The 17049-nt window shown below is 40.3% G+C and overlaps 1 protein-coding gene across 1 annotated transcript in view; it reads right to left on the bottom strand.

Annotated features, from left to right (window-relative positions):
• Positions 1-17049, bottom strand: part of dnmt1 (DNA (cytosine-5-)-methyltransferase 1) — a 61430-nt gene that overhangs the window by 38994 nt on the left and 5387 nt on the right. The window contains exons 3-14 of the mRNA XM_062049907.1: positions 12106-12213; positions 11841-12045; positions 11702-11774; positions 8981-9068; positions 8853-8893; positions 8737-8788; positions 8589-8672; positions 6557-6666; positions 6354-6472; positions 2617-2709; positions 2375-2526; positions 2121-2308 (exon numbers count right to left, since the gene is read on the bottom strand). Of these exons, the coding sequence (XP_061905891.1) occupies positions 2121-2308; positions 2375-2526; positions 2617-2709; positions 6354-6472; positions 6557-6666; positions 8589-8672; positions 8737-8788; positions 8853-8893; positions 8981-9068; positions 11702-11774; positions 11841-12045; positions 12106-12213 (1313 nt within the window). The remainder of the gene's footprint in view (positions 1-2120; positions 2309-2374; positions 2527-2616; positions 2710-6353; positions 6473-6556; positions 6667-8588; positions 8673-8736; positions 8789-8852; positions 8894-8980; positions 9069-11701; positions 11775-11840; positions 12046-12105; positions 12214-17049) is intronic.

The following is a 17049-nucleotide window of genomic DNA, read 5'->3' as shown; positions in this document are numbered from 1 at the left end:
ACTGCAATACGATGGCAGTCACACATAAGAGATACGTGCAGACTGCAATACGATGGCAGTCACACATAAGAGATACGTGTAGACTGCAATACGATGGCAGTCACACATAAGAGATACGTGTAGACTGCAATACGATGGCAGTCACACATAAGAGATACGTGTAGACTGTAATACGATGGCAGTCACACATAAGAGATACATGTAGACTGCAATACGATGGCAGTCACACATGAGAGACGTGTAGACTGCAATACGATGGCAGTCACACGTAAGAGATACGTGTAGACTGCAATACGATGGCAGTCACACATCAGAGATACGTGTAGACTGCAATACGACGGCAGTCACACGTAAGATACGTGTAGACTGCAATAAGATGGCAGTCACACAAGAGATACGTGTAGACTGCAATATGATGGCAGACACAAGATAGACGTGTAGACTGCAATATGATGGCAGTCACACATAAGAGATACGTGTAGACTGCAATACGATGGCAGTCACACATAAGAGATACGTGTAGACTGCAATACGATGGCAGTCACACATAAGAGATACGTGTAGACTGCAATATGATGGCAGTCACACATAAGATAGACGTGTAGACTGCAATATGATGGCAGTCACACATAAGAGATACGTGTAGACTGCAATACGATGGCAGTCACACATAAGAGACACGTGTAGACTGCAATACGATGGCAGTCACACATAAGAGATACGTGTAGACTGCAATACGATGGCAGTCACACATAAGAGATACATGTAGACTGCAATACGATGGCAGTCACACATAAGAGATACATGTAGACTGCAATACGATGGCAGTCACACATAAGAGATACATGTAGACTGCAATACGATGGCAGTCACACATAAGAGATACGTTTAGACTGCAATACGATGGCAGTCACACATAAGAGATACGTGTGGACTGCAATACGATGGCAGTCACACAAGAGATACGTGTAGACTGCAATACGATGGCAGTCACACAAGATAGACGTGTAGACTGCAATATGATGGCAGTCACACATGAGATACGTGTAGACTGCAATACGATGGCAGTCACACATAAAAGATACGTGTAGACTGCAATACGATGGCAGTCACACATAAGATAGACGTGTAGACTGCAATATGATGGCAGTCACACATAAGATAGACGTGTAGACTGCAATACGATGGCAGTCACACATAAGAGATACATGTAGACTGCAATACGATGGCAGTCACACAAGAGACGTGTAGACTGCAATACAATGGCAGTCACACATAAGAGATACGTGTGGACTGCAATACGATGGCAGTCACACATAAGAAAGACGTGTAGACTGCAATACGATGGCAGTCACACATAAGAGAGACGTGTAGACTGCATTACGATGGCAGTCACACATAAGAGAGACGTGTAGACTGCAATATGATGGCAGTAAACACCACAACTTTAAATGTTCCATTGAAAATATAGAACATTACACACGGCACTCAAAAATCTGTCAAAATGTTTTTAGTACGACTTCGGTAAGCTACGAAGCCGCACCGCTTGATGGATTGTCTGCGCATTAAACATACGAGTATTATTATGGTGTAGGGCTGGGCGATATATTAAGTAAAAGCATAGAGATATTGTGGAGGGGGGGTGGGGTGGGGGGGGTCTGCGGGCCTGCCGCAGAGCGGGGTGTGTAAGGACCGGAACCTCGAAGTCAGCGGCAGGTGAGTAGATTGCCCAGCTGGGGCTTGTTATCTAATAACCTGTCGCCCTCATTAGCAGCAGCCGGAACGAGAGACGTGGTTGGAGTGGCTGGTGAGCGGACGCATGAGACCGAGAGACATTTTGCTGGAAAGCAAAACCCTACCGCTATATGAAAATAAAAGACTTGTTACCCAGACTAGAGGGCCCACGAGAGCATCTTTGTGGTCAGAAGAACCCACAGGAGGGCAACCTCCACAGATATACTTTTACATCAATATCGCCCAGCCCTACTCTGAATCGTATATGAAAGTTAACTTGTTGTAACTGCAAAGGCGGGGTGATTATTATTGTAAGGAAATAAAAGATCCCAGCTATAATTAGAGCATTTACAGTCGTTGACATTCACCCCTGGGGGGCGCCGTACCTCTTGCCCAGCGTGACGCCCGCCAGCTTAATGAGGTCGCGCATGCACGGCGTGACAATGATGGGCTGCTCATCCGAGTCGCCCGCCTCGTCGTAGCTCTCCACCTGCTCCACCACGAACTGGGCGTGGCGCAGCAGCGTGTCCTCGGTGAAGCAGTTGAAGTTGAGCCCACAAGGGGGCACTGTGGTCTGAAAGATTTGTATTGTTTTTTTAACGAACTGTGCAAAGGGATTTGAAGCCGCCTTTGTCCTCACCTCAATCTTGTTGAGAAGGTCCTCGTAAGAAACGTCCGGGTTCTTCTGAAGGAACTCCACCACGATTTTGCTCATGTAGATCTTCTCCTGCATCAAGGCAAAGATGGGCGAATACTCCTCGCTGGGATGCATCAGGATGTACTCGGCAAACGCTGAACATAACACACACAAAAAACGTTTTGAGGGAAAACCGCAGAGTGAGCAAACATCTGGAACGAGAAGAAAAAAAAGCGTTGCAATACCTGTCGTGAAACCGATTAGAGCTTTTTCTCCACCGTCAAATCCAGTAATCCACCAGGCATTGATGGGGCCAAGTTTCTTTGCAGGAACGCCACCTTGAAGACAAAAACGTATACTTTGTTGTGTTGTATTAAATATGTTTTGATTAGGAACATGAATGTCCTGAATGAGTTGAATTGGTTGGTGTTGGAGTTGTTTAAATCCGTCAAGAAATGTTGAATTGAAAAATGGTATTACGGAATTTGCGGAAAACCGGGAATTTTTCAAGTTCCTAAACCAACTTGGTTTTTTGTCCTGACTAAGAGGACTTGAAGGCCTACTGAAAGCCACAACTACCGACCACGCAGTCTGATAGTTTATACATCAATGATGAAATCTTAACATTGCAACACATGCCAATACGGCCGGGTTAACTTATAAAGTGCAATTTTTAATTTCCCGCTAAACTTCCGGTTGAAAACGTCTATGTATGATGACGTATGCGCGTGACGTCAATGGTTGATACGGAAGTATTCGGACACCATTGAATCCAATACAAAAAAGCTCTGTTTTCATCGCAAAATTCCACAGTATTCTGGACATCTGTGTTGGGGAATCTTTTGCAATTTGTTTAATGAACAATGAAGACTGCAAAGAAGAAAGTTGTAGGTGGGATCGGTGTATTAGTGGCTGGCTGCAGCAACACAACCAGGAGGACTTTGAGATGAACCCTTAACCCTAACCCAAGTCTGACGCTCTTTTTAAACTTTTATTGAGCAACCTATACTAACACAGCTCAACTTATCTCGTTCTTTCCACACGCACATCTATCCTCACTCCTCATTTCCGCAACAGCAACGCTTCCTCCTTCTTCGCCAATCACCTTACAGGCGTGCTACGTTCACAACAAAGAGGATGCAGGATAAAGTGACAGAAATTGAAATTTTTGCATTGTATTATACATCCGGAAGTGTTGTGTAAGAAAGTGTTACAAATAAAACCATCAAAAGCCATCTGCTTTTGTATAAAGATAAGTTAGGTTAAATGAAAATATTATTATTATTATTATCTATCTTACGGTATATCAAAAATATTTTAAGCAAAATTGAATTGAAATATTGTCGGTGTGGCCCTCCAGCAGTGCTCGGGTTGCTCATGCAGCCCCCGGTAAAAATTAATTGCCCACCCCTGTTCTATCTGCATTTAAGCACGATGCTATCACATTAGCTCCGTAGCTAAAGTGCTTCACCGATGTATTGTCGTGGAGATAAAAGTCACAGTGAATGTCCATTTCGCGTTCTCGACTCTCATTTTCAAGAGGATATAGTATCCGAGGTGGTTTAAAATACAAATCCGTGATCCACAATAGAAAAAGGAGAAAGTGTGGAATCCAATGAGCCAGCTTGTACCTAAGTTACGGTCAGAGCGAAAAAAGATACGTCCTGCACTGCACTCTAGTCCTTCACTCTCACTTTCCTCATCCACGAATCTTTCATCCTGGCTCAAATTAATGGGGTAATCGTCACTTTCTCGGTCCAAATCGCTCTCGCTGCTGGTGTAAACAATGGGGAAATGTGAGGAGTCCTTCAGCCTGTGACGTCACGCTACTTCCGGTACAGGCAAGGTTTTTTTTATTAGCGACCAAAAGTTGCGAACTTTATCGTCGATGTTCTCTACTAAATCCTTTCAGCAAAAATATGGCAATATCACGAAATTAACAAGTATGACACATAGAATGGATCTGCTATCCCCGTATAAATAAAAAAAATTCATTTCAGTAGGCCTTTAATGATATTTAAGTGGAAAGGTTCAAATCTATCTGTATTGGCCTTGTGATGAGGTGGCGACTTGTCCAAGGTGTACCGCGCCTTCCGCCCGAATGCAGCCGAGATAGGCTCCAGCACCCCCCGCGACCCCAAAAGGGACGAGCGGTAGAAAATAGATGGATGTTTTGATTGCTCGTGTAAAAGAAAATTAAAATTATATTACATTTTGGGCTTGACCGTGGTAAATTAATTTTTGCAATTATGAATTATATATGAAATATTTTTCATAGTACGAGCATGAAAAACTGTTTAGAGCAGGGATGTCAAAGTGGTTTTCATTGAGGGCCACATGGCATTTATGGCTGCCATCAGAGGGCCACTTGTAACACTGAATAATAGAGATGTTTGCCGATACCCGATATTGTCCAACTCTTAATTACAGATTCCGATATCAACCGATACTGATGTATACAGTGGTGGAATTAACACATTATTATGCCTAATTTTGTTGTGATGCCCCGCTGGATGCATTAAACAATGTCACAAGGTTTTCCAAAATAAATCAACTCAAGTTATGGAAAAAAAATGCCAACATGGCACTGCCATATTTATTATTGAAGTCACAAAGTGCATTATTTTTTTTTATAACATGCCTCAAAACAGCAGCTTGGAATTTGGGACATGCTCTCCCTGAGAGAGCATGAGGAGGTTAAGGTGGGCGGGGTGTGTATATTGTAGCGTCCCGGAACAGTTAGTGCTGCAAGGGGTTCTGGGTATTTGTTCTGTTGTGTTTATGTTGTGTTACGGTGCGGATGTTCTCCCGAAATGTGTTTGTCATTCTTGTTTGGTGTGGGTTCACAGTGTGGCGCATATTTGTAACAGTGTTAAAGTTGTTTATACGTCCACCCTCAGTGTGACCTGTATGGCTGTTGACCAAGTATGCGTTGCATTCACTTGTGTGTGTGAAAAGCCGTAGATATTATGTGACTGGGCTGGCACGCAAAGGCAGTGCCTTTAAGGTTTATTGGCGCTCTGTACTTCTCCCTACGTCCGTGTACACAGCGGCCTTTTAAAGTCATAAATTGTACTTTTTGAGACCGATACCGATAATTTCCGATATTACTTTTTTAAGCATTAATCGGCCGATGATATCGGCAGTCCGATATTATCGGACATCCCTAGTGAATAATGTATGAATTTGCCTCTGGATTTCATTATTAATTATATGTATTGTTTTAAGTAGACTGTCGATTTTACAGTAAAAACTTTACGTTTACAAAATTTTACTGTAAAATAAGTGTTTTACAACATTTTATGGTAAATGGAAGAACAATACCACTGTTTTTTGGGGGGTTTTACGTGAAAAATCGGCAGCTTAGAATTTTTGTGTTAAATTGACATTGGTTTTTACAATATTATAGTGTGAGTGGAAAAACAGTACAAGTTATTGTTTTATTCTGGCAACTTAGCTGACAGTTTTCCTACCGTAACAACAAATGTACCATCTTTCTTCTTTTAACGAAACAAACAGAACCTATTTAAGTTATATATTGTATATATTATATAAAAATATAATATATCATATACTGTATATATAATATATAAATATTACATGTTATATTTTATATTGCTACTACAGTACATTTTTAGTCTACTTTATACCTGCATTATCCTTTCCATCCTTTGTAACTGAGCTACTGTGTGGAACTATTTCCCTTGTGGATCATTAAAGTTTGTCTAAGTCTATTTGTTAAAAAAACATGATGAAAAAAACAATTCCTTCAGCAATTTAATTGTTCAAATAATACATTTTAAAAAATCCTTTAAAAAAAAAGAAAAAAAAAAAGAAGCTAAAAATCATGTTTTCCTTCCTTTTATGTCAAACTAAATGACAAAGACTGTTAATGTTGTAGAAGGATATTGGAATCACATCCAAGCAGCTGAAGTTGACACAAGCATTAAACGGTGCAGGTGTCCCTAATGAGGTGTCTCACCATCCATGCAGGGGTTGTCGTCGTAGATGGGTTTGACAGCACAGCTGAAGTAGAGCTCCACGTTCTTCTCAATCAGACCGGCGTCAAACGGACAAAGATGGCCGTGCTTGTCGTACACACTAATTTGAGAGGGGGATTTTTAAAAAAAAAAAAATAGTGGCACACTTTTTTTCCCAGAGGAAGCAAACTTTGATTCCCCTCACCTGAAGTTTGTGATCCTGTGCTGTGGACGATCCTCGTAGCTCTCGAAGCCGTCCTCGTTGGCGTCAAAGAGAGAGAGTCGCTCGTCCGTCAACATCTCCGGCTCATCCAGCTGCGGGAAGGCCATGTTGAACGTGAAAGTCAACGCGGTAATAAGTTTATGAACATTTCCTTAAACGGCACTATTTGTTTTAAATGCGTGTGTCCTGCGTGACCCCTCAGTCCGTGCCAGCAGCGGCGTTCCGGCTAATGTTCCGTCCCAAGTCGCAACGTATAGCAAGCAGAATTGGACATAGAAAAATGTACCGTATTTTTCGGACTATTAGGCGCACTTAAAATCCTTTCATTTTCTCAAAACTCAACAGTGCGCCTTATATAATTATATATAGTGCTCCTAATGTACGGAATAATTCTGGTTGTGCTTACCAACCTCGAAGCTATTTTATTTGGTACATGGTGTAATGATAAGTGTGGCCAGTGGATGGCAGTTGCACATAAGAGATACGTGTAAACTCTCAAAACTCGACAGTGCGCCTTATATAATTATATATAGTGCTCCTAATGTACGGAATAATTCTGGTTGTGCTTACCAACCTCGAAGCTATTTTATTTGGTACATGGTGTATAGATAAGTGTGGCCAGTGGATTGCAGTCGCACATAAGAGATACGTGTAAACTCTCAAAACTCGACAGTGCGCCTTATATAATTATATATAGTGCTCCTAATGTACGGAATAATTCTGGTTGTGCTTACCAACCTCGAAGCTATTTTATTTGGTACATGATGTAATAAGTGTGACCAGTAGATGGCAGTCACACATAAGAGATACGTGTAGACTCTCAAAACTCGACAGTGCGCCTTATATAATTATATATAGTGCTCCTAATGTACGGAATAATTCTGGTTGTGCTTACCAACCTCAAAGCTATTTTATTTGGTACATGGTGTAATGATAAGTGTGGCCAGTGGATGGCAGTGGCACATAAGAGATACGTGTAAACTCTCAAAACTCGACAGTGCGCCTTATATAATTATATATAGTGCTCCTAATGTACGGAATAATTCTGGTTGTGCTTACCAACCTCAAAGCTATTTCATTTGGTACATGATGTAATAAGTGTGACCAGCAGATGGCAGTCACACATAAGAGATACGTGTAGACTCTCAAAACTCGACAGTGCGCCTTATATAATTATATATAGTGCTCCTAATGTACGGAATAATTCTGGTAGTGCTTACCAACCTCGAAGCTATTTTATTTGGTACATGGTGTAATGATAAGTGTGGCCAGTGGATGGCCGTCGCACATAAGAGATATGTGTAGACTCTCAAAACTCGACAGCGCGCCTTATATAATTATATATAGTGCTCCTAATGTACGGAATAATTCTGGTTGTGCTTACCAACCTCGAAGCTATTTTATTTGGTACATGGTGTAATGATAAGTGTGGCCAGTGGATGGCGGTCGCACATAAGAGATACGTGTAGACTCTCAAAACTAGACAGTGCGCCTTATATAATTATATATAGTGCTCTTAATGTTCTTTGTTGACCTACAAAGTATGTTTTTGGGGTGGAAGAGTCTGGTCGGGTGCTGGTTAGCTTGAAGCTAACAGCTAACCTGTCTTCATCCTAAACGATGTCGATCCAGCGGGAGATAAAAGTGAAGTTTCCATGGACTCACAAACAAGTCATTTACTGGAGGCATGGCACAGGATGAAGTTAAAAAGGTTGACTTTACACTCCCCTTGCGCTAAAGTTGTCTAAGTACAAACTGAGGCAGTATTTGTCATTGAGAAAACTTTCGGCGAATCAAAATTTACGGCCAATAAAAAGGCAATAAACAGGGACGGAAATTTGATCCGGCAAATATAAACAAAACAAAACACCGGCGGAAAGCGATAATCGAGCAAATAAAATAAAAAATAAAAAACAGGCAGTAAAAAATGTTTAATAATAATCCGCGTCCTTTCTGATTTCAATGCGTAAAAAGACACAAAAAGTGCGTTGACGCCAACACTGAGTAGTCTCACCGCATTGTCGGGATCCCCTTGAAAGAACTTGAGGTCTGAGTCGTCCAAATATTGCCTGCAATCTGGGCATTTTGGAGGCGGAGTCTATAAAAAATAAATACAAAAACATTTATAAAAATCCCGAGATAATTAATTTTAATGTTGTTACCTTTGCAGCAGCAACAGTCTTGCTCTCAGTTTTGGCTTCTTCAGGAGAAGACCTATCGAAATTCAGTGTATTACAAACCACTTCATGAGGCGCCATCTTCAGAAGTGCCTACTTACTGCTCATCAGACTCCACTTTGAGACGCTTCTCCTCCCGAGACTACATTAGACAATAACAAGAAAATAGGGATTATGCCAAGGGTGAGGCAAGCGGTCTGCAGCCTGCAGGAGGAGGAAGATGACTCACCTCCTCAGCAACTTCATCTGGTTTTACTTCACTTTGTCCGTTGGCGGCTTCTTCTACGCCATTCAGGTCTTCGGACTTACGCTTCTGACTGAAACAACAAATATTGGGGAAAAAATTAGGGTTTCAAACTTTCACAAGTCAAATCATAACACTGAAATCAGGCCTCAAATTTTTACTTGAAGGTCAAGGCAAGTGTTGCCTTAGAGGAGGGCTCATATTTTAGGGCACAAAGGCAAAGTATTTTTTTTCCGAGAGTTTTTAATTTAATTACTTTTTTTTTAAACTATGTACATCATGTAGATGACGTATCGGGACAGATCCATTAACAGTTTGAGCAGAAATATGTCGTACAGGAATTAACTATACACCATAACACATTAACAAAATGATGTCACATGAAAAAAACTAAATTAATGTAAACAAAAACCCGGTGTTTACTTTTTGATATCAAAATAAAACACAAAGCAGTTTGGCTAATGACGATGAAGTCTAATAAACAAGCTGTGTTCTTCTCCAACGCCTCCTAGTGGTTCAGTACAACAGTTTGGCCAACAACCAAAAAAACCCGGAGTGACACCTCTCACATCAAATAAACAATCTTCACCGCCTGCGTTCAATTCGATGATGACAAAACATTATAGCTAGTGTTGATGTTATTTGAACATTGATACAGTTTGCAGTTAAATAAAGGAGTGAACATCCCAGTAAACAAAGTAAAGACTTTATAAACAAGTTGTGACAACATTCACGACACATCGCCTGCTGCAAAACATCAATCAGTTTTCTCCTTCGCTGTATACTTTGTGTGAGGACAATATTGTCCACACCTGTCTCCATCTAAACACAGCAGTGCGCTCTTAAACGCACGGCGGGAAGCGAGGGAAAATGAGGCTAAACCAAGCGCTTGGCTCCGTTTAATCCGAGGGGAAATCTCCCGAGCAAAGTCTGTGTAGTTAGTCCACCATGATTATCAAGCCAAACGAGGCTATTGCGCATGCGCCTGATTTCGTGTTGCCGAAAATGCATTAATAAATAACGTTTTTTTCTGTCATTAAAACGGTATTACTAACCGTCGGGAATTATCACAAATTATCATTATACTGTTTATTGTTACATCCCTTGTCCATTAACAAGTAAAAAGTCAAGGGCGGTCACGGCGTGTTCTTGCCGCAAATGTTGGTCAACAATACTATTAAACCATGTACATGTAACTACACGGTTAAAAATTCTCAGCCTGGTAAGGCTTCACAATGCTGTTGCTAACGACGCTAAGGCTAATTTAGCAACCGGACCTCACAGAGCTATGATAAAAACATTAGCGCTCCACCTACGCCAGCCAGCCCTCATCTTCCCATCAACAGCCGTGCTCACCTGCGTTCCAGCGATCGACGGCACGACGAAGGTCTTAATCCGTGGGTTTGGCGGCAAGCATCGGCTAGGCGTAGTAAGTAGTCCTTGTTGTGTTGCTGTAAGTATTGTACTTAGCCACTAATACACCGATCGATCCCACCTACAACGTTCTTCTTTGCAGCCTCCATTGTTCATTAAACAAATTGCAAAAGATTCACCAACACAGATGTCCAGAATACTGTGGAATTTTGTCGAAGAAAACAAGAGGTTTTTGTATCGGGTCGATGGGGTCCAACCACTTCCGTGGATTTTGTAACGTCACGCGCATAAATCATATCCAAAGGAGTTTTTCAACCGGAAGTGTGGCGGGAATTTTAAAATGTCACTTTATAAGTTAACCCGGCCGTATCGGCATGTGTTGCAATGTTAAGATTTCATCATTGATATATAAACTATCAGACTGCGTGGTCGCTAGTAGTGGCTTTCAGTAGGTCTTTAAGTAGCCGCCTTCGCTTCCTTCTGTCTCTGTCAGTACTCTACACAGCACCCATCATTGTCCCACCCACACAACCATCTGATTGGTTACAAACAGAGCGGTAGCAGCCAATCAGCAGTGCGTATTCAGAGCGGTAACAGCCAATCAGCAGTGTGTATTATTTCACTTGACCTTTTTCTGTGTTGATTGAGCTGTGTTGAAGCAGCAAAAACGGACATTATGTTAAATGAAGAGTTTCTGTCTCTGATAGTTGACATAATAATGTAAGTGCATCATTAAGCCTACATGAACTCCATGGTGTTCAGGGATGAATAGTCTCTCCTATTGCTATTGTACTATTTTTTTCCAGCTATAGTAACATTACTCATTAGTAATGTAGCAGCCTAGTTTTGAATGGCAGGGTCCCTGCTATCACATGTTGATAAAAATATAACATTTACATATGCTTCCCAAATGCTGTAATAAATTAAGCATGATGAGTTGACTTGAAACTGTTTAATGTTGCACTTTTTATATGTAGAAGAAAAGTTTTGTCATTGTATTTAATCTGAGCATCAACTTGAGGCAGTTTAATGTGGATTAACGTGGGCAGAATCATTATAGTGTTCCCAATGTTAAAAGGATAAAGCCATTGTTTACACATTTGGTAAATAAATAACCCAAAAAATTTATATTTTGTTTTCTTACTGTACCGAAAATGAACCGAACCGTGACCTCTAAACCGAGGTACGTACCGAACCGAAATTTTTGTGTACCGTTACACCCCTACCTGATAGAGGATCTTTGAATAGCATTTAGGCCGCAATCAGTTACATAGGAAACTCTGCAGTAAAACTTTTTAGCAACCATTAAATGTAAAGAGGATGGAAACGCACACTTTGGAGAACATGGACAGGATGGTCGGTTGGTTGCCGCCACTTCTCGTCACCCTGGAGCTGGCCGGAGACTCTGGAAAGATCCAAAGATCACAATCCCATCCAAACGTGCGCATCTTAAGAGGCTCAAACGGCCTACTTTTGTTGTCAGCTTTGCTCCTCCGGCCGCCTTTCCCTCGAGCGCCGGGCGACTTGACGTCCTCCTCCACGTCCATGCCGGCGTCGCCTTCGTCCTCCTCTTTGTGGGAGCCGTTGGCGTGGCCGTTGGTTTTTCCTTTGGGCTCGCCGTTTTCCAAGCGGAGCTCTTTGCCCAGCAGGGCTTTCACCTTAGAGACGTAGTCGTCCTGGAGGAGAGACGGCCAGAGTTTGAACCTCGCCGGAAGTTTCCACGAAGCGAAACTCACCATTGAAATTTCTGAGGTCTTCATCTTCTCCTCCAGGCCGGCGAGCACGTCCTGAGCGTCGGCATGCAGGAAGTCTTGCACCAGCTTCAGCTTCTCCTTCACGTGATCCTGTGTGCGGAAGTTTACGTTGATCAATTTGCGTCTTGATGCAGAATAGTGCAGTACACGCAGACAGGCAGCGGAGGCGCTGATGAGTCAAACTAGTTTAAAGGCCTACTGAAATGAATTTTTTTTATTCAAACGGGGATAGCAGATTCATTCTATGTGTCGTACTTGATCATTTCGCGATATTGCCATATTTTTGCTGAAAGGATTTAGTAGAGAACATCGACGATAAAGTTCGCAACTTTTGCTCGCTGATAAACAAAAAAGCCTTGCCTGTACAGGAAGTAGCGTGACGTCACAAGTTGAAAGGCTCCTCACATTTCCCCATTGTTTACACCAGAAGTGAGAGCGATTTGGACCGAGAAAGCGACGATTACCCCATTAATTTGAGCCAGGATGAAAGATTTCTGGATGAGGAACGTGAGAGTGAAGGACTAGACTGCAGGACGCATCTTTTTTCGCTCTGACCGTAACTTAGGTACAAGCTGGCTCATTGGATTCCACACTTTCTCCTTTTTCTATTGTGGATCACGGATTTGTATTTTAAACCACCTCGGATACTATATCCTCTTGAAAATGAGTCGAGAACGCGAAATGGACATTCACAGTGACTTTTATCTCGGCGAAGCACTTTAGCTACGGAGCTAATGTGATAGCATCGGGCTTAACTGCAGATAGAAACAAAAGAAATAAACCCCTGACTGGAAGGATAGACAGAAGATCAACAATACTATTAAACCATGGACATGTAACTACACGGTTAATGCTTTCCAGCCTGGCGAAGCTTAACAATGCTGTTGCTAACGACGCCATTGAAGCTAACTTAGCAACGGGACCTCACAGAGCTATGCTAAAAACATTAGCTCTCCACCTACGCCAGCCAGCCCTCATCTGCTCAACACCCGTGCTCACCTGCGTTCCAGCGATCGACGGAGCGACGAAGGACTTCACCCGATCATCAATGCGGTCGGCGGCTAGCGTCGGATAGCGCGTCTGCTACCCAAGTCAAAGTCCTCCTGGTTGTGTTGCTGCAGCCAGCCGCTAATACACCGATCCCACCTACAGCTTTCTTCTTTGCAGTCTTCATTGTTCATTAAACAAATTGCAAAAGATTCACCAACACAGATGTCCAGAATACTGTGGAATTTTGCGATGAAAACAGAGCTTTTTTGTATTGGATACAATGGTGTCCGAATACTTCCGTATCAACCATTGACGTCACGCGCATACGTCATCATACATAGACGTTTTCAACCGGAAGTTTAGCGGGAAATTTAAAATGTCACTTTATAAGTTAACACGGCCGTATTGGCATGTGTTGCAATGTTAAGATTTCATCATTGATATATAAACTATCAGACTGCGTGGTCGCTAGTAGTGGCTTTCAGTAGGCCTTTAACCCTTGTTTAATGTTCATATTGTTGTTACTCAGCCAGCGTTTGTGGGTCTGATGGACCCGTTAAACATCTGTTCAGTATTTTAACATAAAAGTGTTTGATTGTGAGGCATTAAAAGCCACAAAACGCAACGGGTCCATCAGACCCACAAATGCTGGCTGAGTAACAACAATATGAACGTTGCACGGAAAATGTCTCTGCCAGTTTCTGCATCCCACAGGGATTCTTCTTTTGTGTTTCTGCACCTGCGGTTCCCACACAAGGTTGCAACATTGTTTGTCAACACTGTCTGCTCTCATTTTCTCGCACATTTGACCCTCTGATGTTCTGTGTACCTACACTCTGTCCTCCTCCTGTCTAGGCCTGCTGTGTGTGTGTGTGTGTGTGGTACACAGAACATCAATTTCCACACTTCTATTAGCCCCGGGTCCAGTGGACCCGAGCATCTTATATGTAATAGAAATGTGTAGGGGGGGGGGTGTATGGTGTGTGGTCATTAAATATTAAATATTCTGATATATGTTCTTCACAGAAAATGAGCCAAAGTCAGTGAGTCTAAGTTTGAAAAATTAATTAATTGTATCATTTTTCTTTTAATAAAAAATTAAAAACGGGTCCCGCGGACCCGAACACCACACAAGTAGCAAAAATAAGGTTTAGCTCTTTTTACTTGTGATGTGCGATTATACTGATTGTAAAATTCAGGCTGGTGTAGTGTGGTAACGATACCAATATTTTGGTATTGGCACTAAAATTATTTTGGTACTTTTCTAAATAAAGGGGACCACAAAAAATGTCATAATTGGCTTTATTTGAACAAAACAATCTTAGGGTACATGAAACATATGTTTATTATTGCAATGTAGTCCTTAAATAAAATAGTAAACATACTAGACAACTTGTCTTTTAGTAGTAAGTAAACAAACAAAGACTCCTAATTAGTCTGCAGTAACATATTGTGTCATTTATCTACTTATTATTTTGTCAACATTATTAAGGACAAGTGGTAGAAAATGAATTAGTAATCTACTTGTTCATTTACTGTTAATATCTGCCTACTTTCTGTTTTAACATGTTCTAGCTACACTTCTGTTAAAATGTAATAAATAACTTATTCTAAAAAAAAAAAATAAAGTCAATAATGCCATTTCTTGTGGTGTCCTTTATTTAGAAAAGTATCGAAATAAGATTTGGTACCGGTACCAAAATATTGGTATCGGGACAGCACTAGTGTCTAGTAGGGCTGCAACAACTAATCGATTAAAAAAATAGTTGCCGATTAATTTAGTCATCGATTCGTTGGATCTATGCTATGCGCAGAGGCAATTTTATTTATTTTATAAACCCTAATTTATAAACTGCAACATGTACAAACAGCTGAGAAACAATAATCAAAATAAGTATGGTGCTAGTATGCTGTTTTTTTTCCAATAAAATACTGGAAAGGATAGAAATGTAGTTTGTCTCTTTTATCCGATTATTAATCGAAGTAATAATCGACAGATTAATCGATGATCAAATTAATCGTTAGTTGCAGCCCTAGTGTCTAGTAAATGTTTTAAATGTTAAAATCAGAGAACGGAACAAATGATGCCATTATTTATATTCAACCAAATAGCCTGCAATAAAAGGATGCATAAACTTGCTCTTTTTCAATACCGAGTGACTCATTCAGTAAACTCCTTAAATAAACAAATGACAAAGTGACTGAATGAGCACAGCCGCGTGCCACTGCGCATTACACACTTAGGCGATATACAGGCTTCCTACGCCCTTTCCATGGCCAAATTCAAGCACTTTTTAAGGACTTTCAAGATCAATTTTCCAGTTTTTCAAAAAGAAAACCAGTGTGAATCAATCCATAGCCTTGTTGTTTGAGCTCACCAAATGCTGTCTGTAGGAAAAATAGGGAAAATCTGCTCAAATCTAAGCCTAACATTGAAGCAGCAGTTATCATGAACTGATAACAGACTCCTCCACCCCAAAAACATACTTTGTAGGTCAACTATGTGCCTTTTGAAGTGTTCATGTGCGAGGAGTGTTCAAAAGGAGTCTTTTGGCGAAGTGGCTGACATGTTGGCACCGTCACCGTCTTTGTTTACTGAAGCAGAGATGCTGACTGTGCGTTATGATCAACTTTTTATCCATAGACTTATCACATGTCATTTGTTATTATCTATAGCAGGGGTGTCAAAAGTGCCATTTGCGGCCTACAGCTAATGTTTTAAAGGCCCTCGGCACATTCTAAAAATACTATTAAAATAAAAAAAAACATAAAAGTGGAATAAAAAAAGAAGCTTACAGGTGAAATGTAATTTAGAAAAAGTTGCAATGTTGACTAATAAAACAAAGCTGTTTTTTTTTCTTTAAAATTGTCATTGCTCAAAACATAATGAATCAAAATCAATGTTTTTATGAATTATTGACCTATCCAAGGCTGCGTGCGATTACTTCACATCAAATATTACACTTTGGAAAAATATTTTCTGTGGAAGATTTTGCATATTTTGCCATTTCCTTGACAAAAAGGGAAGAAAAACAAAAAAAACAACATAAAACAAAAAACAAAAAACTGAGGGATAGATCTGAAGTTGATGTAGACTCTATAGAGATTTAAGTGTTAAATAAATAATGTATGTATGCCCTGGCACACCATTATCATCATTTCATAACCCAAACAAAACACTTTAATACTGAAATAAATATACCTACAACTTATTAAATACAAATATAGAAAAAACTACCAGCAGTGGTAAAGTTTAGATCCATGAAGGAAAGAAGAAAGTGAATGAATGTTTATAACTGAATACATTTACATATGCATAAAAATGAGTTTTCTTTTGTATTAATTTTTTTTATGACTTAAGTAACGTTCATGGCAACCTTTTTACCAAAACAATACAGAATGTGAGATATAACAGGATAATGTTTATCATTTATTTTCAAAAACGCTTGCAAAAAAGTGGGACCCCATTTGTATGACTTGATGGGGCCCCTGGGACCCCATTTTGAAAATTCCCAGCACCCAACACTGTTGTTTATTCATGTTTTTTATGCAATATTGTGCTGTGCTATCATAAGTTAGTAAAGGCTGTATTATTTATACAAAATAACTCCTTAGTATAAATGGAATGGAGCTTTAATTGATATTGTTGGCAATGAGATTGACTATTTATAAGACATTGTTACAAGAATAGAATTGAGGGATGGATGTGAAGTTGATGTAGACTCTAGAGATTTAAGCGTTAAATAAATAATGTATGTATGCCCTGGCACACCATTAGCATCATTTCATGACCCAAGCAAGACACTTTTATAATGAAATAATTAAACTTACAGCTTAATAAAAATATAGAAAAAAAGATTTAAAAGTGAATGAATGTTTAGAACTGAATACATTTACATAAAAGTTTTTTGTATTTTTTTTTTTAATGACTTAACA

Source organism: Entelurus aequoreus, linkage group LG06, assembly GCF_033978785.1.
Source record: "Entelurus aequoreus isolate RoL-2023_Sb linkage group LG06, RoL_Eaeq_v1.1, whole genome shotgun sequence".
Lineage (NCBI taxonomy): Eukaryota > Metazoa > Chordata > Actinopteri > Syngnathiformes > Syngnathidae > Entelurus > Entelurus aequoreus.
The sequence above is the reverse complement of the archived record's forward strand: the minus strand, read 5'-3'. Positions and strand labels throughout refer to the sequence as shown.